This window comes from Talpa occidentalis, unplaced genomic scaffold (assembly GCF_014898055.3).
Source record: "Talpa occidentalis isolate TD23 unplaced genomic scaffold, MPIMG_talOcc4v2.1 talOcc4.13, whole genome shotgun sequence".
Lineage (NCBI taxonomy): Eukaryota > Metazoa > Chordata > Mammalia > Eulipotyphla > Talpidae > Talpa > Talpa occidentalis.
Window position 1 is genome coordinate 58589020 of NW_023601322.1, and position 22432 is coordinate 58611451.

The following is a 22432-nucleotide window of genomic DNA, read 5'->3' on the forward strand; positions in this document are numbered from 1 at the left end:
GGGGCTAATGAGGATCCATCAAAATTCCTTGAAAAGATTATTCAGACGTATACAAACCACACGGATTTAAATCCAGATGCCCCAAAAAATGCTCGTGTGCTCACTGTGGCGTTCATCACAAATAGTGCTCCAGACATAAGGAAAAAGTTAGCAAAAATAGACGGCGTCACAAAAATGAGTCCGTCCCAGGTAGTGGACTTAACATTTAAGGTTTATAATAATAAAGAAAACAGAAAAAAGGACAGGAGACCAAAACCTGCGACTGTTTTTGTACAAAAAGAGCACAGGCCAGGGTATCGGGAAAACAGTAATGGACAGAGACGTGAACCCCTAGGAAGAAATCAGTGTGCTTTCTGTAGAGAAGAGGGACATTGGAAGTACAGTTGTCCCAGGTTACAGGGCAGAGGCAGACGCAGTAATTCCAGAGGGCAAAATAAAAGACCGAGGACACCACGACAGAATGATTCACGTAGGGGTTACAGGAGAGAATATAGGAGGAGTACACAGAACCAGGAACCAAGGAAAGAAAAAAAAAAACAAATGTCAGCACAGACTAGAGGCTCAGATAATAATAGGGAATACAAACGGGGAAGAAATCAAAAGCCCAACACAGAGGACAGGAGACCAGTGATAGCACAAAATAGGGTCTCAGGTGAAAATAGAAGGAAATATAGACAGAGTAAAAAAAATCGGGAGCCAAGTGTGGAGAAAAGGAGACAAATAATAGTTCATGGAGAAGGTTCAGATGAAAAATAGGGGTGCCCAGGGGTTCCACTAGATCTTAAACCCATCAAAATAACCCCCTCGGAGCCCCGGGTAACCCTCGCTGTGGGGGATCGCCTGATTGATTGTTAGGGGAAAAATTGTTAGGGGAAAAAGGCTGTCCCAAAGCTAATTCCATACAGGCTTTGTGGACTCCACCCCCACCCCAGTGTTAGGGGGAAAAGGCTGCCCCAAAGCAAATTCCATACAGGCTTTGTGGACTCCACCCCCACCCCAGGCCAAAGCCAAAGACACTGGGAACTCTACATCCCATCACCACCCAAGGGAAGGTGGCTGGGACCTGAGGGTGGGGTTAAGCAGCCAGGTGGATACAAAAGGCAGACATGTGGGCTTTGGGGCTCTCTCCATTTTGGGGCCCTCGGCCAGCTCGCGGCGTCCGTCTAGCTCTGAGAGTGACTTTGGGTTTCCAGGTCGTCGGATCGGGTAGGACGCATTAAAGACTTTATTTCCCTATTTTCTCCCTGAGTTGTACATTTTCCTTATTTCTTTTTCTCTTGTAAATAAACTTTTTATTAACCCTTTTGCGTGTGTCTGTAGTAGAGTATTCATAAGTCCCTTTAAAGCGCGCGGGTGAGGACCCACAGCCAGGAACCCGTTTAATATCGGGGTTGCTCTATAACATATGGATATATGATTTCATTTGTCTTGATTATCCAAAGTATCTTATAGTAAATATTTGAAAAAACTCTTTCATTACTTGAGCATCTCCTATGCTACCAGAGTCTGTGCTAGATGCTTATTTAATGTAACAGCCTTTTCAGGTTAGTATTGCTGTCCTTACTTTACGAAGGTGAAAGCCAGTTCAGAAAAGTTGAGGGACTGATTGAGGTCATATAGATAGGATGATTCCAACTTGGATTTGACTCAGGACTGATTGCATCAAAGGCCATGTCTGCCCTTCCTCCCCCCAAAACTCTTCAATTTTGAAATCTGGAACTCACTGAATTTTAGAACCACAAATCTTTAACTTTAAAAAAGTGAATGAATGTAAAATTTAAAGCAGACAAAAGCTATAAAGTATAATAAAAACAAATATGGTCTACGAGCCACAGTGAGAAATAAAACCCTGCCAATGCTGTCAGAGCTCTGCTGATTAGTCTTTCCTTGCCCCTTTCTCCCTCTCTTAGAAGAACACTTTCTCCTGCCTTTGAATCATTCAATTTGGGAATCAAAAGGCAGAAGATCAGAGTGGTAAAAACAGGCCACATCACTTCCTGGATGTATAAATCTGGGCAAGCGTGTAGCCTCTCAAAGGCTTGGTGTCCTTATCTGTAAATGGAGTTAAAACAGTCCTCAATGCACTGCCGGAAAGGTGAAATGAAACAAATCCTGTAAAACGGCGCACACACTGCCTGGCACAATGGTGGCAGATAGTACTACCAGCACCTCAGAAGGTGGACTTCAGAAATTCTCGCCTTGGAAGGGAGCAGAGCGAACAGTGACTTCAACTTTCCTCCTTGATTTTGAGATGACCTAACAGACTAGAGAGAAGGAGTTGGACTTGGCTAAGCTCACCTAGGTGAGCAGCCCCTTTTGACACCCACTTAACCCTGGGTGAGCAGGAGGACAAACAAAGGAATTTTCTACTTCAAAGTGATTTCCTGTCTGGAGTGTGAACACACTGGTCTGTTTCTCCAAACATCCAAAGAGCCTTATGAATCCAAAGGTCTGCCTGGGAACAAGTGATGAGGACCCTGGGCAGCCAATGGGAGTGTGCTGGCCTTTCTACCTGCCGGGGGTGCTCCCCCTCCTCAGCCTCCCTATTAAAGGCAGCTTTGCCCAAGTGGGGGTATTTCCAGCTTCGTGGCTTTCACTTCCACTTCTACCAAGTGGGTGGAGTGGCCTCCTGTGGACCAATCAGATTCTTTCTGAGACCCATCTTCAAAAGTGAACCTCGGGTCCAGGATCCCAGATACACAGGGAGCAGCCACAGCAGCAGAAGGTGTGGGCAAGACCAGAGGCCAGACAGACCATGGAGGACCAGCGCGACCTCATCTCCAACCACGAGCAGCTGCCCATGCTGGGCCAGCGCCCCGGAGTCCAGGAGAGGTATGCTGAGCAGCAGGCAGGTGCCGGGGCCCGGACCATGCAGACAGACCAGGGAGGCGCGCTAGCCCAGAGAAGGGGGACAGGTCAGGGGCTGGTTCTAACACGGCTGGTGATTTAAGCCAGTCTCTCGCCCATGCTGGGCTTCACTTCTTCCCCCTGTAAAATGAGGGAACTCCTCCAGGGTCGGGGTTCGGACTCCCTTTGCATCATGTACTTGCCTTCTGAAAATACGGAGAGCGTCCCAGGGGCTCCCTCGTTTCACTTACTCTGGGGCTTCCAGACCCCTCTGAAGCTGGACCATGAACCCACATCAGACACCTCGGACCAGATTGGGAAGGCTGTATGGATCCTAGACAGAGAGACAGAGTTCCTCAAAGGGAAGCACCTCATCACAGAGGAGCTTCTGCCGGGGGTGGGCGCATGGGTTGGTATCAAAGGTACTGGTGTTGCAGGTGTCTGGAGAGTGCCGGAGCTCTCTGCTGTTACAGTGTGCATGGAAAGAGGTTGAAGGGAGTCAGGAAAGTGTGGAAGGTGTTCTGCCTGAATTCCTACAAGGGGTTGAGGGCTGATGTGGGGGATGCCCTGCCTGTGCCTCCTTCTCTTGAAGCAAGAGCTCAGTCCCATCCAGAGACTCTGGGCCCCTTCACAGCCCCAAGATGGCCTCACCCATGTGTTTCCCTGAAAAAAGAGGGGGGAGAGCTAGAATGCGCTACCCCTGAGGCCCCCAATCTCCAACAAGTAATGTGCAAGTTACAGAGGCTTAGAGCTGTGATGTGAGCTCTTGGCAGGCAGAAGGGGGCTTGGGAGAGACGCTCAGAGATGTGAGGTGGAGCTGTGCCTGGGGCACTGGGGCACGGGTAACCAAGTGTAGACCATAGGCACAATGGCCTGTGAAAACCCTGGGGAACCCCATGGCTGGAAGGGCCACCCTCATGAGGCCCGGATTCTGGTTCGGTTCTGCAGTTGTCTCCTGTGACTTGGGTAAATCACTGTTTCTTCTCTCCCAGTAACAGAACATTCACAACAGTGGTTCCCATTTGCTGTGCTGTGCCCTTGTAGCTAGTTATTAGCTGGACACAACGAAATGCTGAACTCCATACTGTTCTCATGATAGCCCTATGAGTCTCATAGGTAGCCCTTTTGTTACTCCCATTTGACAGGAGACTCAGTGGTAAGAGATGATCCTGTTATCACAGCTAGTGAATTTGAAGCCAGGACTTGTCTGATTTCAGTTTGAGCTCACTGTACCACCTGGCCCTTTTAGAGGCACAATTTGAAGGGAGGGGAGGTAGGAGCCCTCTGAGCTCAGGCTACCAGTGAGCAGCAGACCCAGCCCCGGTGCCCGGAGAACATACCCCTCAGCACATCCCTGTCGGCTTTCCCTTTATTCAGTTCCTTCTCTAAAACTGCTCCCACCTGTTCTCAAGCCATTCCAGACTGGAGCCTGTTTTGAACCCTCTCCTAAACACTTCTACCCGGCAACACATGTGTCAAGATTCCCCTAGTTCTGGTTGGCTCCTGACTTTGAGCAACTGCTTTTTTTTTTTAAATTCAAGAAGGAGGCGGGGTAAGGAGGAAGTGAAGAGGGGTGATAAGGGTTGGCTCTCATCCAGAGCCAGGGGACAGGATTCAAGATGCATAAAGAGGAAGGAAGCCAGATGTTAAAGCTAATTATTAACTCCCCTGAGAACAGCAGCGTGACCTGTGGAGTGCTAAGCACACGGAGGAGGAGTTCCCGGACGGTGTGGAGCCAAGTGCTGTGCCCTTGTGAGCTTCGGCAACATAGCTGGCCTTCAAGTGGACAGTCTTACCCAGTGACCCAGAGAGGCTAGGTGACTTTGACTTGTCCTGGCCCAGCTAAGGAGGTGGCAGGACCAGGATTCCAGGGTGTTCAGTCACCTTCACAGTGAATCTAGACTCGTTGTCCTTATAAGAAACTGAGGTTCAGAGAAGGTGAGACACAGGGCAAGCTAGAAATTAGGCAGTTTTAGGGACAGTGCAGGAGGGGACCTCTGAAGAATTTAGGGAGGCTTCAAAGATAAGGACAACCAAGGGAAAGTAACCCATTCCACTAGGAAAAACAAACATGCCAGGACCAAGGACAACTTTGTTAACGCTGGTCCTGGTTTCCTTCAGGTGGTAAAGGGAGGCGGAGATTGGAGAAATGGAGAGTGGTTTAATTTATGGACACATTAGAAGGGCAGCTGTTTAACTTCAATGCAGGGATGCCCATCCAGAAGACTGGGCCATAAATTTAAAGATGCAACAAATGGGGAAAGAGAAAGCTGTTAGATAAGGAATGTGAAGATCCCCCACTCAGTAGCAAATTAAGTGAGACAGCCGAAAACTAACCAATCACAGAGAGACTGGTGGAGCTTTAGAATAATGAGGGAAAAAAGGTCTATATTCCCTGAGACACGACTCCACTTTGGCTTCCTTGCCCCTCCCAGGCCTGGTTCCCTGGCCTGGTTCCCTGGCCTGGGAGTCCCACTTTATTTCTGCTCTTTTTCTCCTCAATAAACTTTTTCTTTCTCTAAACAAACCTGCCTCTTCTCGCTTGCTTGCCTGAGCGTCTGCGAAGTTCCTGCTGCAGCTTCGTGAGACACCAACCCGTGGGGGTCTAGCGGCTGGGACTCAGCGCTGCCCCTGCAGCCTGAGATCCGTTCCTGGCTGGGAGACTAGGCCTGACAATTCCGGTATCAAAGGGATGCTCTCCCCCAAGTCCTGGTGGGAAGAGGTAGAACTGGTACTAGACAGGGCACAGGGATGTGGCTAGAGGTAGCAGATTAAAGAGCTTGAACCCAGGCAAGACCAGGCTTGGGTAGACTCTGCACTACCTTACAGGCCAGGCTACCTCTGTTCCCCCCGAAGGCCAAAAGTGGGATTTCTTCCTCTTCCTGTCTGTCCTCTTTTCTCCACACAGGGTTTAGCCTTCTCCCAGAATAACAGTCCCTTAGTGGGGCCTGGCGTGCAGAGAACAGGGGAGAGTGAGCTGTGCCTGTTCTGTCATGAGCCCTGAGGCAGAGTGGAGCCCTCGCAGCTGATGGTTTTGGGGAGGTTTGGGGAGCATGTGGACAGGTAACAGTATGAGGGATGGAAGTAGCCTGTCCCAGGATGCTGAGTTCCTGACCTGTTCCCTCCCATCTCAGTTCAGGGGTGGGTCTATTTGGACCCCTTGGAAATGATTAGGAAGAGAGACTGCAAGTTTAGGAAGCTCCAGGAGATCCTTTTGCCTAGGAACTCATGACATCACAGACATGGCTTATTCTCATTGGCGCTCCACTCAAGCTAAGGAAGGGATTTGCTCATAGAGGCAGAGTCTGGGGAGAGGATGTGCCCCCAGAAGGGGTGGTGCCTGGTCTTGCTCCAGCCTAAGGTTGTCCAGGGCCCCCAACCCACTTCTAAAATGTCTAGCCCTCACTTCTCTTTTTTCAAGTAGGTTGCAGGCTCTGTGGTCCTGTTCTCACTTCCTTTTCTCCTCAAATCTGATTTCACTGCTGAGGGAGAAGTCAGAGAAGAGACTACTAGTTGGAGGGTTGAGGATGGGCAGGGGGATTAAGAACTCCTTTCTCCCTAAGGGCAGCCCTCAGCTTCGGAAATTCCACGGCAAAGGGAACCCTAGGTAGACCTTCCACTGAGCCCCTCATTGCACAGGCGATGAGGTCCAAGAGGACAAAGCCTGACTTCTCCATGCAGCATGAACCCGGGGTAGCTCCAGATTCCTACTAAGGAGAGAGATTTAGGGGCGGCAGGAGGGAGCCAGGGCCAAGTCATTGAGTGGCTTGTTGACAGGCATTTACTGTTTGCACACAAATGTGTTTGTTAGGGGTAACTTGGGGAAGGTTGCTAGAAATGGGGAGTCACACTCATGCACTCCCAGATGCCCTTGGGGCAGCCACCTCTGTGGACCCTCCTCTGACCTCTCTCCCCTCCCCCTGCAGCAAGTGTAGCCGTGGAGCCCTCTACACAAGCTTTTCTGTGCTGGTGGCTCTGCTCTTGGCTGGCCAGGCCACCACGGCCTACTTCCTGTACCACCAGCAGGGCCAGCTGGACAAGCTGACAGTCACGTCACAGAACCTGCAGCTGGAGAACCTGCGCATGAAGCTTCCCAAGTGTGAGTGCCCCACTCCACTCTGTCCTGACGTCCCCACTCCACCATCTCCCCACTCACCCAGCTGGGTCCACTGTCCTCTCCCTCTGCTCTGGAATTGCAGCCTCTCCTCAGGCCCGGGATCTGAGTACCCTCTCCTGGCCCTGGGCCACACTCACGCTGTACCCCTCCCCCACAGCTGCCAAGCCTGTGAGCAAGATGCGGATGGCTACCCCCATGCTGATGCGGGCACTGCCCATGGAAGGCCTGCTCCAGGAGGTAAGGACTGCCCCAGCGGCATGTAATCTGGAAGGGAGATGTTGAGTGGAGGGGCAGGGAGGACAGAGGAACCTGGAGAAAACCAGCTGGGGCAGAGGCCCTGCCTGCTGGGGAGGACAGGGCCCACCACAGAAAGAGAGGGCTCCCAGGGCTGGTGGTGGGGTAGGGGTGGAAAATAATTTTTTGGTGGCCTCTTCCCATTCTCAAAGCCTTTGATATCATATATGGATGACATTTATGTTCACAAAAGCCATCCACAAAGCCCTGGGCAGGAAGTTTATGCAGATTTGATCACTAAGGACACTGAGGCAGGGAGGTGAAGTGACTCAGTTGAGCTCTCCAGTGTGGAGGTGGCAGAGATGGGCCTATGGAATCCTCAGGGCGCCAAACTCACCCAGCCCCCAGCTCCTGGCTCCAGTCTAGGGTCTGTTCTCTGAGGGCCAGTGTTGGTAACCTTGCTCCTTCCCTCCACAGCCCATGAAGAATGCCACCAAATATGGGAACACCACACAGGACCATGTGATGCACCTGCTGCTGGTGAGTAGGACCTGCCGAATGACCTTCCTACCCTTACAGGCCCCGCGAAGCTGTGCTCCCAGGCCATCTCATGTGGAGAGTCAGTACAGGCTCATTGGAATAGCGAAGGAACACAAGTGTGGCCTGAAACAGTACCTGTTCAGCCCATGGCCTCACCTTACCCGCCTTTTTGAGCACTTGAGATGGAGAAATGAAAGCCCAAAGCCTGGAAATGACTTGTTAAATGAGCTCTGTTTTTTCTCTCCATTTTTTTTTTTAACTGTATGTCCACTGTGCCAGGCACTGTGCAAGGCTCTGGGCTCACAATGGGGAGTGATCAGACCCAACTCCCAATCCCATGAGAGTCCCAGGTCAGCCTGAGGGGACAAATAAGTGACCAGGTGATGAGAGACATGAAGGGGACTTTGTGAGGAGAGAGGCAGAAGACCCAACCTACGTGTGTGTGTGTGTGTGTGTGTGTGTGTGTGAAGGAAGTCTTCCTGGGGGAGTGGAAACTGAAAGATAAGAAGTCTGTGGGGAGAAGACTGGGGGTGACTAGCAGAGCTGGGCCTGGAACCTGGTCTCCTGACTCCTTACTTGGAATCCTGCAGCAGGACAGCTGAAATGCCTCCCCTACCATCTCTGCCCCCAATTCCATTGTGGCTCAGGTCTGGGGCCTAAGATTGGTGCATCTTGGGTCACCCCTCAAAATGGGAGACCAGGGGAACATTTCATCTTGCCTTCCAGGTTGCTCTTTTTTAAACCTTGCTGTTCTGCTACCCCACAGAGGTCTGACCCCCTGAAGGTATACCCGCAGCTGAAGGGGAACTTCCCAGAGAACCTGAAACACCTTAAGAACACCATGGAGGGCCTGGATTGGAAGGTTTGCTGTTTTTCCTGTACTGTGCCCTCCTGATGTCTAGGGCTGGGTTGAGGGAGGTGGGGTGTACTCACAAAGCCGTGACTACAGAGGGTGCTTGGAGTTGAGGGACTACCTTAACCAAGCACTGGGTGATGAGATGGAGAACCAGGCTGCAGTTGGACCCCAAGATGCTGGGCCTGCCTGGACCTCCTGTCTGTCCCCAGGGCCAGGGCTAGAGCCTGATGCCCTGCGTCTGTCCCAGTCAGATCTTTGAGAGCTGGATGCAGCAGTGGCTGTTGTTTGAAATGAGCAAGAACTCGCTGGAGGAGACACCCACTGAGGCTCCTACCAAAGGTACCGGGAGTGGGGGCCTTGGGGTTCAGGGCTTCTGGGAGCTCCCTCCGTGCCTCCTGGAGGTGGAGAACCCCCTGATCCAAGTGCCAAACTCTCCCAGTCTTTTTCTCATTATCTCTCCTACCTGTTCCTCCTGGGTTAGCTGCCCCCTCTCCCTGTTTCCCTCCTGCCTGTGTGCGCCCAGGGTATAGCGGTTGCCTGTCGGGAGGCGGTCTCCCTTTGGAGGATACCACTCTGCAAGTGGGCCTGGTGCAAAAGCCTTGAAACATCCCAGACCTGAAACATCCCAGAATCATCACAATGACCTTCCCCAGCCCTGCACTCTGCAGGCTCAGGGAGGTGGCTCGAGGCCCCATCCTGCAAAGGCTCTGGGGTCACAAGCCACCATGTGGTGCCAGTCTCAGTGGCCTTCAGGTTTTTCCATCTTATGAATAATGTATATTAGAATTTTTTTTCTTTTATTTCCTTTCATATATTTTTAACATCATTTTTCATTTTTATACAATGTGTGTATTTTCATCTCAGGTATAGTCCCCCGTGAAATTCCCACCACCCATTCACCCATGTATCACCCCCATAGTCCCTCGTGCTCCTCCCACCCCTCTTTTGATCCTACTCCCTTATACTAGGATTTTCACTCCTATAATATGTGTTCTCATCCTGGTACTAAGGTGCCAGGTGACTTTGGGCATCTCTTCCCTCAGGGCTTGTCTTAGAGAATCAAGAACTTACCCCGCTGCCCCGCTGTGGGCCTTAAGTTTCTCCACCACTACTTCATAGACAGCATCTTCTCCACCAATTCCCAGAATCCCCTCTACAGCACCCCATTTCTATAGCGATACCCCTGGTAATGGGAGCTCAGACTTACCAGGTACAAGTTGATTTTCTCTAGAAATCAGAATAATAGGTGCCATTCCAAACTTCATTGGACATTTGAGTGTCACAAGAAATCAAGTTCTGGGGTGAAGTGGTCACACAGCCACTCACCTCCTCTTAGATTTTGGGCCTTGTTGGTCCAGGCCTCAGTTTCCATATGTAGAGCGAGTCTAGCCAGTTGGGCGTAGGCATCGGCAGGCCAGAATGGTGGTGGCTCCCTGCTCCTGCCGAGAGCCTAGCCTAGAGCGTGCTCACTCACTGTCTTCACCGTGCCTGTCGCTGCAGCACTGACCAAGTGCCAGGAAGAGGTCAGCCACGTCCCGGCCGTCCACCCGGGCTTGTTCCGTCCCCGGTGCGATGAGAACGGCAACTATATGCCGCTCCAGTGCTATGGCAGCATCGGCTACTGCTGGTGCGTCTTCCCCAACGGCACCGAGGTCCCCCACACCAGGAGCCGCGGGCGCCGTAACTGCAGTGGTAAGCAGTGGTGTGGTGCAGGGAACGAGGAGCAGGCAGGCTCAGGGACGAGGTCCCTTGTGGTGCACCCAGGTCACTCTGGCGGCAGTTCCTGGGGAGCAGCCACTCCATCCTCCTGTATCCATCCAGCACTCCTCTGTGTGTCTGTTTTCTCACACCCACCCTCGTCTCCTCACTCATCCTCCAGTCCTTTCATCTGACTCCCCCATGCGTAGACCATCCACTTAGGCATCCAGTCCACAGACCCCCACTTCATTTTATCCCCCTTCCCTGGTCTGCCCAGCCAGTGCCCCCAGCAGATGCACTGCAGTAGGCACCGTCCCCTGGGGCCACTGTACCAGGACTAGGCTGTGCTAGGTGGGGAGTCCTGGCTCCAGCACCTTGCTGTTGTGAGCCAGGGGCTGAACTACAAGTAACACGTGGGCTTGTGCTCCTGTGCAGACCCGCTGGAGATGGAGGAACCGTGGTCTGGGCAGGGAGTGACCAAGCAGGAGCTGGGACTAGGTAAGGGCCCCCGTAAAGGGATGTTCCCCAGCAGTGCCTAAAAGGGGGCTGCGCGGGGCCTGGGGGAGGCTGATTCCCTCATGGGCGGACACCCAGAGAGCCAGGCTTTACTCCAGCCTCCCTGGGAAGCCCCCTTCACAGATTAAGGACCAGTGTTGGGGTACAGTGAGGCCACGCTCTACGATGGTCAGTGCTTGCTCCTGGACAGTGGGCAGCGGAGGGTGGAAGTCCTGGGATGCTGGGAAGTGGGACAACAGAGGACTCCAATCCTAACTGCTGCCTCTCTCTACAGGCCCCATGTGAGAACCGCAGCCAGAGATTAGCTTCCAGCCAGCCGGGCATGACCACAGCTTCTTCGCTCCCTTAACCTGACACCACAGCAGACCCCCACTCTGCATACACACATGTCATGGACATGCACAAATGCTAAACATGTGCACACTTGTGTGCTTACATACACACACATACACATACACACACACACACACACACACACACAGAGCTTTGAGCTCCAGGTCCTCAGCTTTTCACCCAGTTTAACTGGAGTAAGAGCCACCTTCTTCCTCCCTCAGGAACCACCAGCCTCCCTCCATCTCCTTCTTCTGTCAAACCCCAGTTCCCCCCACCCCTTCACCAAGCTTGTCGCCAGCGCTGAGGGCCTCAGCTTGTGTGAGAATAAAAGGTAGTAAGTAGAAACACCGTCTGTTTCTTTACAAGGTGACTGAAGACCCTGAATCCGTGAGTCTGAGAACATAGCCCAGGGAGCCAGACTCACTGGGTTTCCAGTATAACATGCAGGACTCCTTACTTCTAATAAGACTCAGGCTCTGGCCTACAGTTCTTTAAGCACCAGCTCGTGTCGGTGACTTTCAGCAACCCCCGCCACCCCATTTCTACATTAGGAACAGCATGAGCAGGATGTCAGATGGCACACAGCCCTGGTGTTGGGGCTGCTGGGAGGTAGGGCTGTGGGGCTGCAGCCATGTCCTGAGGGATGACTGTGCTAGGAAGGAGCCTCTCTGACTGCTTCCTTAAATTTTTGAAGAGCCCCAAATCAAGTTTAGTGAAATTTCTCCATTTCTAACTGAAGATTTACGGTGGGTCACTGAAGCCATTGGGCCCCCTCCTCTGTGGCCTCTGTTCTGACCAACATGCTTACTAAGGAGGGGAGCTCTGGGAACATAGCCCAGGGTTAAGGCACAGATGGATGCCAAATTGGCCCGCAAGGCCTCAGCCCAGCTTGCTCTTCCTGCACAGCCTCTTGCTGTCTCCAGCAGAAGCTCACGGCCTTGGAGAGAAATCTATCTCCATGACCCCAGATGCTCTTCCCTGGCCTGGGCCAATGGAGGCCTATTCATTGTCACCAGATGTATCTTTCAAGTGCATCTGCTTTTTGTTTTCATTATCACAGACTCTTCCTCCCCTGGACATGAGGGCAACTCAATCCAAAGTGGTTTTCCTATTCCTGCTAAACCTGCCTCAGCTTTATCCACCATGTGCCTCAAGAGGGCTGCCCCCCAGTTCAAGTCCTAACTCCAACAGGCTGGGAAGGCCTCTGGGTATTTGCACAGCCCACCCCAGGATCGGACAACAATCACAACCATGTTTGAGCTTAGAGGAGACCTTCTGCAGGAAGCCTCCCTCACCCCAATTCAACACCAGGGCACTTCGCTGAGCGAGCGCTTCCATTCACACAGCACCCCAGAGTCTGCATGGTCACACAAGCAAATCCCGAGCTGTGGTTTGTCCACCTCCAAGTGTCAGCCATATTCCCTTCCAAGGAGAAGTCAACAGCAAAACTTTTGCCCCAGATGCACTGGGAACTTGCACTTTTCCTTAACAGTCTTTTATTTTCTGAGTTCTTACAAAAAGCCCACAAACAACATGGGGAAAAACTGACAAAAGGAGGACAGAGCCTCAGCTGGAGAGAGGGGCAGGGACGGAGCTGCAGGACACAGGCGGAGAGCCCGAGGCCAATGGGCACGGAGGTTCTGTTGGGAGAGGGGCAGGTCACTTAAAAAAATATATATACTGTACACATCTCTATGAAGTGTCCTGTGCTGGGACAGAGGTCAGGTGCGGGTTGGCAAGCAGGATGAGAGAGCTGGGCGTCCTCCTCTGACCAGCCCCCCGCAGGGCTCCTCGCTCTCTGCTTGTGCATCGAAGCTGGCCATCTTCTTCTGGGGAGGGACGGAAGGTTAAAAATTCAATTCCAACTCATAGTCAGCAGAGGCAGGGGGCTGGACACCACTTAGCTAAGAAATCCCTGGGGAAGGAAACAGCCAGATATGATTTCCTGACCTTTTTCTCCAAGGAGAATGGAATCAAATCAAATCAAAATCTGATGTCCTGGATGCAGGGAAGGGCATTAACTGACCACAGTGGACACTTAAGCGCCGACTGTGTTCTGGGAAACGGGCCGAGTGCTCTGGTGCTGAGCTTCACTTGACCCTCATGGCAGGCTGTGTCACCCCCACTCACAGGGGTGGTGAAACAGGGTCGTGTTCAGTGAGGCAGAGCACCTAACCCCATCACACAGCCCCTCATCCCCCAGCACAGATGTGCTGGAATGGCTTATCTTGAATGAATCATCTTCTTTTCTGTGAGTAAATGTCCTCAAGTTACACCTCACAAGGAAGCACAAGTCACAAACACGAAGGAACAAGCTGAACCCGACAGCTCAGGGCTCACCTCATCTAGGAGACACAACTGCGGTGCCCACTCAGGGATGGCCACTGCCATGACCGTTCTGGACCCTGACTGCCACCCTAGTCCCGGGTCTCGTCCCACTGACCTCAAAGAGCCAGGAACAACGGCAGCACCCCCTCCCTTGGGGTCCTCTACTAGCACCTGGCTGGTGCCCTGGGAACTGCCCTCCCATCCTCACCAGGGAGGGGCGGTCAGCAAGGGTTCCCAGACCAGGACGCATACCTGATGCTTGTGCCCTCAGAGAGCCTGCTCTGCCATCTTCTTCTGTGAAGAGAGAAGAGAGGTTCATATAGAGAGGTGTCTCCCCCAGGACAGATGTGGGGTATACAGGGAACCCCTGAGGGAGGAATAGTGCTTACACGCCCTGGAGGAAGGAGCCAGGATGTGGCAGCCATAGCTGTTCAGCTTCTCTGAACACAGCCAAGGCCCTCCGCCATGCAGGAGCATCACCTGTGCACGCGGGGCTGGGCCCCACTCAGAGGGCAACACTTGGACGCCTTAGGGCAGACAGTGTGCCACGTTTGCAATGAAGTTCTTGCCAGGAGGGCAGCAGGAATGTTTCCACTTGCCTTGTTCCCAGGGTCTCCCCTTCTTTCACCTACCCCCACTACATCCTTCCACCTCACAGGCCAGACAGGCCACCTCCTGGCTTCCATGACAGACGTCATCCCTCCTCATGGTGGTACATGCCTGCTCTTGTCATGAGCAACAATTCACGCTCCCTCCCAGCTGGACCCGGGGACTGGCGACGGGTAGGGAAGCAGCTCTGGCTTGCCTGGCTGCAGGCTGATGTGTGTGGGATGAGCCAAGAGGTCGGGGTTCCTGTTTTTGGTCTCAGATCCCTCAAAAACTCACTATACCTTTTTCTTCTTTTTTTTCTGCAATAGTGAATCAGTGTCTTTACTTGAGGCCTTTTTTGCCTTCTTCTTCTTTTCCTTTTTTTCCTTGTCTTTTTTTTCTGTGGGAACAAAGTCAACTTCCTAAACAACAGATGTTAACTTTAAGGGGCTGGGGTCAATGTCAGGAGACACAGGGCATGTCTCTAGGGGTCAAACTCACTCCTCCCAAGGTTGGGCCCCTGACTCTCCCCATACCCTGAGGCCTGCAGGTGCCTGTACTACTTCTCTTGGCCTGAGAGTCTCTGGGAGCCAGAGGGATTTCTGCCCCATTCATGCACAAGCTGGCCTGGTACTATTTTCTTTAATTCACTTTTTAAAAACTTCTATATATTATATATTAAAAAAAAGACTTCTACCTTTAAAAAGGTAGTATCACCCACTGCATGCAGCTGGGTGAGGGCTAGGCCAGCCCCCTGCACACAGAGCTCGCAAAGGGAAGCTTCCACTACTGACGGACCCTAGTGGCTAAGGGCTGGGTCCAAGAAGCCTAGCAGTGCTGGCCATGGGCCTGGGACACAGTCCTGGCTGTGTGAGACCTGCCCCTCCATGACCCTGCACAAACTGCCTCTCAGCCTCTCCCTTCTGTGTGGGCCAAGGGTCACCCCTGCGCGATGGGCCAACAGTCCTCAGCATGGCCTGGGACTCATGCTCTGGGCTGCAGCAGGCTACTTACTCTTGTCAGATTTCTTTTTTTCCTTCTTGTTCTTTGAATCACCTGCGTCTCCACCCTCCACCGTCACCACCCCCAGTTTTCCTTCTGGCTTCTCTTTGGCCCCTTGGGAGCCAGGAGACTCCTTCCCCTTCTTCTCCTTGATGTCACCACGTGCTCTGTCTCTCTTGGGTTTCTCTTTGGGAGTCCCTGGGGTCTTTTCTGGGACAGTGGTCCCCTCTCCACCTTCCCTGGACACCAGCTGCTTTTTCTTCTTGCTCCCAGGGGCCCTGGTTGCCGTCTGGTCTCCTGAAAGTTTCCGCTTGCGGCCCGCTCGGCCCTTCTTGCCACTCTCTTTGGTGGCATCCATGGCTTTCTTCCTTTCCTGCTCCAGCAGCTCTGTCAGGAACTTCACCACTGAGGCCTGTATCTGAGCCTCACTCAGGGGCCAGGGCTCACTCAGGAGGCGCTGGGCAATGTCACTCTGCAGGGCCAACGTGGAGGCCTGGAGGTTCCCTGCTCCCTTCTTGGGCTTCTGGGGCTTCTGAGGGGTGGTGCTAACCTCTCTTCTGCCTATGGAGAGAACTTGTAGTCACAGATCTGGGAAAGTAGGGGGACAGACCTCTTATGGTTTAAGAGCCCAGGGGATCCAAGGACAGAAATGACAGGAGCCTCCCTGGTGGCACAGGTGTTAAGCTATCAGCAGCCACTGTAACATGAGTTCGATCCCAGGCCAGGGAGCTGACCCACATGGTACGGCAGACCTCTCCTATCTCACCTGCTGCTCCCATCAGCAGTTTATTTCAGTAGATCTGCCTGTTCTGCTCCCCACTGTCTCTGGTGAATCCCTGCCCCCACCGCTGGCCTGTATGCCAGTTCTTGTATGCATAAATAAATCTTGAAAAAAAAAGAAAAAGAGAACTCACAAGGGACAGAAAGGAAAGTGAGGCCCAGCAGTCACTTTGCGCGTCCCCCCAGCCCCACCTCCTTGCTCACACCTTTCCACCACCTTCTAACAGAGCTCTGTCCCCTCATTCAAAACTCAAGTTTGAGTTGGTGGTAGAAAATGACTCCAGCAAGTTAACAAAAAGGCTGGAAATCTAGCAATGAAATGCAAAGGTCAGATAGGAGCAAAGTGGTATTGTGTAATCATAAGCTGGGAGACAGAGGGCCTGGGGGCAGGTCTGACCACCACCAAGATGCTCTGTGACTTAGCTCTTCCGCTTCTGTTTGTAAAACAAGGTGTTACAGCAGGGAGATCCCCTCACGGTGTACAACTCCTTGATACAAGCAAAGGCCAGGCAACCGCTTAACGCACGCCCAACTACACACAGTGGGCCCAGCCCTGCCTTCTGGGGGTCCAGGTGGCTAGGGGAGCGCTGGGTGTGGAGTACATGCATGTCACAGCTGACTAAGCAGGTTTGCCACCTGCCAGAGTGACTTCTGTGCAGCCTTTGTTTAGAATATTCCCCAGGGCCTCCCCTGGTGGAGCAGGCGGTTGAGCGCAGTGCTGTGAAGCTATCTGCAGGGTTTGATTCCGGCCTGCTGGCGAGGGTCCACATGGTGCAGCAGACCTCTCCTGTCGCGCCTCTGCTCCCCTCAGCAGTGTATTTCGTCAGTCTGCCTGTTCTGTTTCTGCTCCGTCTCTGGTGAATCCTCTCTCCCTCTCACGAATCTGGCCTGTATCCTGGTTCTTGTATAAATAAATCTTTAAAAAAAAAAAAATATTCCCCACCTCTGTCTGTGCTCCTTTGATTACTGTGTGCTGACTACATGTATAAAAATTCCCTCCATTCTAAGAGATGTCCCTCTTAGACATCTCCCCGGGGACCTGCCTCTCACAGAGCATACTAGGAGCAAAGTGGGCAAAGATGTCTTACTGACTGGCACCAGCAGGTAGCAACTGAAGCCGAGGATGGGGAGTATGGGTTGTCAGCATGTGTCCATGCCACCCTGACCTGCCCCAGAGACTTGGGCAGAAAGGGCCCAACTCTACCCTGGGCTCACAGGAACCGAGCGTCATACCAGACCCTGCTCTACCTCATAAGTTGGGGCTGCTCCCTGCAGTGGGAAGTGGCTAAGGCAGACAGGCAGGGCACATGGCGGCGGGGGGGAGGGGCGAGGTGTCCTAGGACAGGGAGAAGCCCAGTCTAGTCCTCTGGGATTCCTGGCAAGGTCAGAGGTTGGCTGGAGAGGAAAACCAAGGAGGGCACAGTCTGCCCTGGCAACCTCTCTCCCCAAAGCTCACCTCTCAGCTTCTTGCCTGCAAATACCCTAGAACATCAAGGCTGGGAAGCCCTAGAGCTTTCCTGGGGTGCCTGTCTGATAGCTGAGCTAGCACCAGCAGAGTAGGGGTGCCTGTGGCCCCAGGCAGTGATCTGAGCACACCAAGTCAACCTTTCAAAAACTCATGGCCACCATCTCCACGTGCCACCCCTCAACATCCACTGCCTCAACCACTGTGAGCATGGCTGAGACACAGAGGCCAGAGTTCATCAGGTTTTAGAGCAAATCAGACCATCGCTGGGTCTTTTATAAGATATGAAGATTCTCAACTTGGCCCCCACCCTTTTTCTGTGCTATCCTGCCCCACCATAATCGCATTTGCTGGGAAGAAAAGCTGCAGGGAAAGCTAGAGAGCCAAGGCCTACTATACAAACCAAAATGCATTTCCTTTAGGAAAGTGGTCACCCAACCAAAAGCCAGACAAAGCCACCTGGTGAGAGGTCCCCAGCCACCTCTGAGGAGGCCTTGTGGCAGACAGGAGTAGATTCACAGGACTATTTCTGTGGGAGGAAAAGAGGCCTAGTATCTCTGGGTCACTGACTTGCCCTTTTGTGTCCTGTCTGGCTGTGTCCTTGCTGTGGACCCTGACTTACCTGTTTTAGGGGATATGGTGCTTGCTGCTTGTTGGGGCTCCAATCTCCACTTGCCATCAGGGGCATCTCTAGTGGTTGGAGTAGAGGAAACCGAGGGGTTGGAATTGGGCCTGGAAGTGGCCTTTGAAGCCTGGGAATTGGCCGGAGTCTGTCCAGGGGTCACAGAACCTGAGAGGAGAGACTGAAGAAGCCCTTGTGAAGAGGGGGGGATGTGGTCCTACCCAGCCCAAGCACATGGTCCATTGAGCGCTGTCCAGGGACCCAAGAGGGGGTCAGAACTTCAGCGTGGAGCAGGGGGCACAGAGGCCCAAAGTGGGCAACCAGCTCTGGATGTGTACCTCCTGTGCTGTTTTATTCATACACAGTTTAGATAGGCCCATTTAAAGAGGGCATTTCTTACTCTGAATACAAACAGTGAGTTATAAGCACCCTCCATATACAGAGGGTAACTTGGACGTGGGAGGTGGGTGAGAGCCTGGTCCCGGCCCAAGCCCCGAGTTGCCAGCTGCTACCCTGCAGTTACCTGGGAAGGTTCCACCACCTCATCATCACTGGACTCTGATGAGGTTTCCTCCACCAAGGTCTCCTTCCTGGAGGGGGCTGGGCCTACGGAGAAGCACAGGGGTCCTGCTAGGGCCCAGTTCCTCCACATGCTCCTCACCCTGTTCTCCCGCCCAAGGCATCACCTGCTTCCTGATCTTCCCCCGACCACTATTCACAGCATTGCAGGCGAGACTCACAAACACCAAAATTTGTTACAGTCCCCAAGGTCCCACGAACATATACCTGCTTTCCCATGCAGTGGGGGGCACAGCCCTGGGATTCTGGGGGACAGTTATGGAAGTCTGATACCAGGAAGCTGGGAGTGGTCATACATCAGAGTCAGGTCTCTGATGTCATCTGGACAGACTTCCTTGTGGGGTGGTGATAGTGGGGAGAATGAGGCCAAGCATGGGATAACTAGGCCAAGTTGCAAAACAAGTGGAGATACAGAGGGAGGCTGGTGCCACTGGGCCATCTCTTCCCACCTCCAGGCCCACCCAGACTTTTCCTGTGGGACACTCACCTAGCCTCTGGGTCAAAGGGGGTGCCTGCCCTGCCTCAGCATTCGCCTCACTCCCTGAAGAGCTGCTGTCCTCACTGTCTTCTGAGGTCCCAGAAGCCTTGCCTTTGGCGTGTCCTGAAGGAGCAGCCGTGGCCTTCTGGACTGCAGGAATCTCAGGCTTCCTGAGCTTGCTGGTGCTTCGGTCCTGCACAGGCGTTCTCTGGGGACTGGTCACAGGGTGCACACCCACAGCACTGTTCATCTAATTGGGCAAAAGGAGAAAGAGTAGAAGGAAAAATTAGGGGAGATAAGATCTGCTTACTGAACACCTGAGTCACACAGGCACTTGTCAGGTGCATCACACACGTGACCTGCTTAACCTTCCCAGGACTCTTAGATGGGGTCACCGAGGCTGGGGAGGTAAGTCCATGAGCCGAGGTCATGGGCAGGTAGTGTGACACCCAGCTTGGCCTTACCTGGGCCCTCCCTACCCTCTGTGCTCTCTGACCATAATTCCCTCCGGGGTGAGGCCTGGCTCCTTTGGCTCCCTCCTCACCCCATTTGAAGATGGGGTCGTGGAAGCTGAAAGCTGGGTCTCACTGGCTTTCTGGGCAAGGACCTTCAGGGCAGCCTGGGTCAGCGGGAGGTTGGCTGGGTTCCTCTTTGTCACCTGTGGACAGTCAAAGGCAGCCCTGAGATGCTGGGCTCTTGGGATACCCCGGTGCCATGCCCTGGCCACAGCCTGTCTGGCTGGAGAAGAAAGGGACCTGTATCTACAAAAGAAGCCTCGGGGCTGGAATGGTGAGTGACCAAAGGGCCGGAGCCGCCATTTGGGTAGAAAATGCCAGGCTTTGGGTTTATGAGCTAATCACATGGTTCCCAGAGGGCCCAACACAGCTCCCAGGTTCAGGAAGGAAGCCCCACCACTCAGTCTGTGCTGACTCCGGGGACAAGTCTCTAGCCTGGGGAGCCGCAACAACCTCAAGTCTCCCTGGTATCGCTCCCGCTTCCCACACCAGCAGCGGGGGAGAGAGAACTCAAAGAACTGGGCTTAGATTCCATGAAAACCACCTGCTCCCTTCCCCCCCCACTGGCCCCTTATCCCGGCCCCTGGCTGCTTCTTCCAGCCCCCCGAACCCCAAACACTTTCATGGAGGGTCCCTGCTCTAGCCCCCTGCTTCTCCTGCTTCAAAGCTGCCTCCAGAGGCCAGTTCCACTAGTCCTTTCTAAAGCAGGTCACCTTTTTATTCTCTAGTTTATATGGTTTCCTTCAAAGCACCCACCAGTTGGTGAGTACTTGTGATGCTGTGATTTATATAAGAAATATATATTTGGTCTTTGTCCTGTTTCTGGTACAGTGATCCTAAAACTCTGGGAATTTTTAGGTGTTGTGAGTGATAAGGAACCTCTTGCTATGGGAATGAGGTGCCTTCGGGAAGTACCTAAGGATGGGGACTAGTTCCCAGAGGAACCAACCATGGGATTGGAGGGTTGGAACTTCCTGCTCTGCCCATAGCATCTGGGGAGGGAGGAGGGGCTGAAGGCTGAATCAAGTGCCAATGTCCAGCGAGGTCACCAGTCATGTCTAGTGAAGCATCTGTAAAAACCCCAAAGGAGGGGCTTTTCTGAGAGCCTCTGGGTTGGTGAACATGTACTAGGAGAGGGGGTTCATGAAAGCCCTGCCCCCCAGCCTCGCCTGTTACGAGCCTCCCATCTGGCTGTTCCCGTGTCTCCTCTAGCATCCCCTTTTATAATTAAGCAGTAATCCAGTAAGTAAAACGTTTCTCTGTATTCTGTCAGCTGCTCTACCAAACTAATTAAACCCAATGAGGAGGGTCTTGGGAATCTTGGTTTACAGCCATCTGGTGAGAAGCACAGGTTGCTGCCTGGGCTTGTGCCTCTAGTCTGAAGCTTGCTGGTGTGGGCACGTTCCCCTGACACACATGCTGCCCTTCTAGTACTTTGTGTAGTTTTGGTTTCCTTGTGTAATGGCTGCCTCCTCACTTGCTCAGGAACTTCACAAGGGCAGGGGCCCTCCCTGTACCTTCCATGCCTGGCACAGAGGCTCAGTGCTGTCTGCTGGCCGAATGGCCACGGAGACCAGTCTAGCTGCCCTTGGCACCCGCGTTCCCAGCAAGCTCTTGCTGGGTTGTAGCTGGTGATCAGCCCCACTGTGCTGGGGGGGACCCAACTCCAGGCAGGCTCCAGGTCTCTCCTGCTCCCTCAGATTGAAGGGGTGGGAGCCATGGGCACGACACAAACTGCTATGGTCCAAGGAGCCATGGTGGGGGATGAGGGGACTTGGGTTCTGGCCCTGCCTCCTCCTGGACAAGTCTTGGTCCTCTTATTGAGCTTAATAGAGCTGATATGCTCTTGTTTCATCTTCTGAACAATGAGTCAGTAACTATCTGACCAGCTTTTAGATTTAGCCAAGGACCAAAATGAAAGTGCACAGAAAACAGCAGGATAGGGCCTCCCTGGAGGCGCAGCAGTTGAGTGCTGGGTTGTGAAGCTCCCCGTAGCCTCTGCAGTGCCAGTTCAATCCCCGGTTGCTGGCCAAGGGTGCCACATGGCGCGCAGACTTCTCCTGCCATGCCTGCTGCTCCCTTCAGCAGTGTACTTTGTCAGTCTGCCTGCTCTGCTCTCCCCTCTGGCTCTGGTGAATTCTCTCACCCTCCTGCGCTTCTGACTGTACCCAGTGCTTGTATAAATAAATAAATAAATCTTAAAAAAAAAAAAAAAAAAAAAAAAAGCTTAAAAAAAAAAAAAGAAAAATGGCAAGATAGGCTAAGACTGCAGTCGCTACTGTGAATGCCACAAGGGGGCAATTTGGGTGTGTGGCATTTCAAAATTGGGAGAGAACCAAAAACCTAAACAAAAGCCCAATACAGTTGAAAGTTGACCAGGGATTTGGAGAAGCCAGGTTCCTAGGTGACTTCTGACAACTCGAAAGTTGGGAGCCCAGCACCAGAGCTGTGCCCAGAGGCCACGATCAGCTCTGGAGGAGGGGCAGCTACCTCTGGGGAGTGGCTGAGAGGAATGACTTCCAACCCACAGTTCTCATCAGCAGGGGTCAGCCAGAGAGACCCTCACACCGGCTGGCCTACACAGCCCTACTGGTACGCCAGGTACCTGAGCAGATGGTGTCTCCAGCTTCTTGCCTTCCAAGGCTTGACCAGATGCCTTACTGCTGCTGGCCCCGCCAACTCCGGCTCCGAGGACGTTCCTTGGGTGGGCTGTGGGCACCGTCACCACATTGGTTCTAACAGCTAAAATGGAGTGAGATGGGGGCACGTCAGGGCCTCTGCAGTTATTTCTTCAGTGTCCTGTCTGAGCCAAGCAGCCACTGCTTCCATGTTACAGAGACCAGAGGGGCTGTGGCAGTCCAGACTTCCACCTTGCCCCCCCAGCCCAAAGGCCTCCATGATATTCCCCTGCCCAAGCTGGCCAGACAGTTACTC

The 22432-nt window shown here is 53.0% G+C and overlaps 2 protein-coding genes across 7 annotated transcripts in view; one reads left to right on the top strand and one right to left on the bottom strand.

Annotated features, from left to right (window-relative positions):
* Positions 1-2562: 2562 nt before the first annotated feature.
* On the top strand, positions 2563-11483 carry CD74 (CD74 molecule). 2 transcript variants are annotated; one of them, XM_037508943.2, is made up of 9 exons: positions 2563-2832; positions 6774-6946; positions 7122-7201; positions 7676-7738; positions 8505-8600; positions 8846-8933; positions 10095-10286; positions 10728-10790; positions 11083-11483. In XM_037508943.2, exons 1-9 carry the CDS (start codon positions 2756-2758, stop codon positions 11091-11093), a joined length of 843 nt encoding a protein of 280 aa, XP_037364840.1. In that variant the 5' UTR covers positions 2563-2755; the 3' UTR covers positions 11094-11483. The 2 variants fall into 2 exon arrangements, with proteins under 2 accessions (XP_037364840.1, XP_037364841.1); XM_037508944.2 differs by lacking the exon at positions 10095-10286.
* A 1104-nt stretch (positions 11484-12587) lies between these two features.
* TCOF1 (treacle ribosome biogenesis factor 1) overlaps positions 12588-22432 on the bottom strand; it is a 38248-nt gene continuing 28403 nt past the window's right edge. For 2 of the 5 annotated variants that reach the window (XM_037508940.2, XM_054694263.1), the window contains 9 exons: positions 22104-22240; positions 19528-19641; positions 18993-19233; positions 18450-18532; positions 17927-18107; positions 15072-15620; positions 14360-14457; positions 13722-13763; positions 12588-13056 (listed from right to left, as the gene is read on the bottom strand). In XM_037508940.2, coding sequence (XP_037364837.2) covers positions 13737-13763; positions 14360-14457; positions 15072-15620; positions 17927-18107; positions 18450-18532; positions 18993-19233; positions 19528-19641; positions 22104-22240 — 1430 coding nt within the window. In that variant the 3' untranslated portion in view covers positions 12588-13056; positions 13722-13736. The remainder of the gene's footprint in view (positions 13057-13721; positions 13764-14359; positions 14458-15071; positions 15621-17926; positions 18108-18449; positions 18533-18992; positions 19234-19527; positions 19642-22103; positions 22241-22432) is intronic. The other 3 variants (XM_037508941.2, XM_054694262.1, XM_037508942.2) reach the window with 3 other exon arrangements.

Coding starts and splice junctions, on each gene's coding strand:
- CD74 (XM_037508943.2), top strand. CDS start 2,756: ATGGAGGACCAGCGCGACCTCATCTCCAACCACGAGCAGCTGCCCATG. Junction 2,833..6,773: donor CGCCCCGGAGTCCAGGAGAG/GTATGCTGAGCA, acceptor CTCCCCCTGCAG/CAAGTGTAGCCGTGGAGCCC. Junction 8,601..8,845: donor TGGAGGGCCTGGATTGGAAG/GTTTGCTGTTTT, acceptor TGTCCCAGTCAG/ATCTTTGAGAGCTGGATGCA.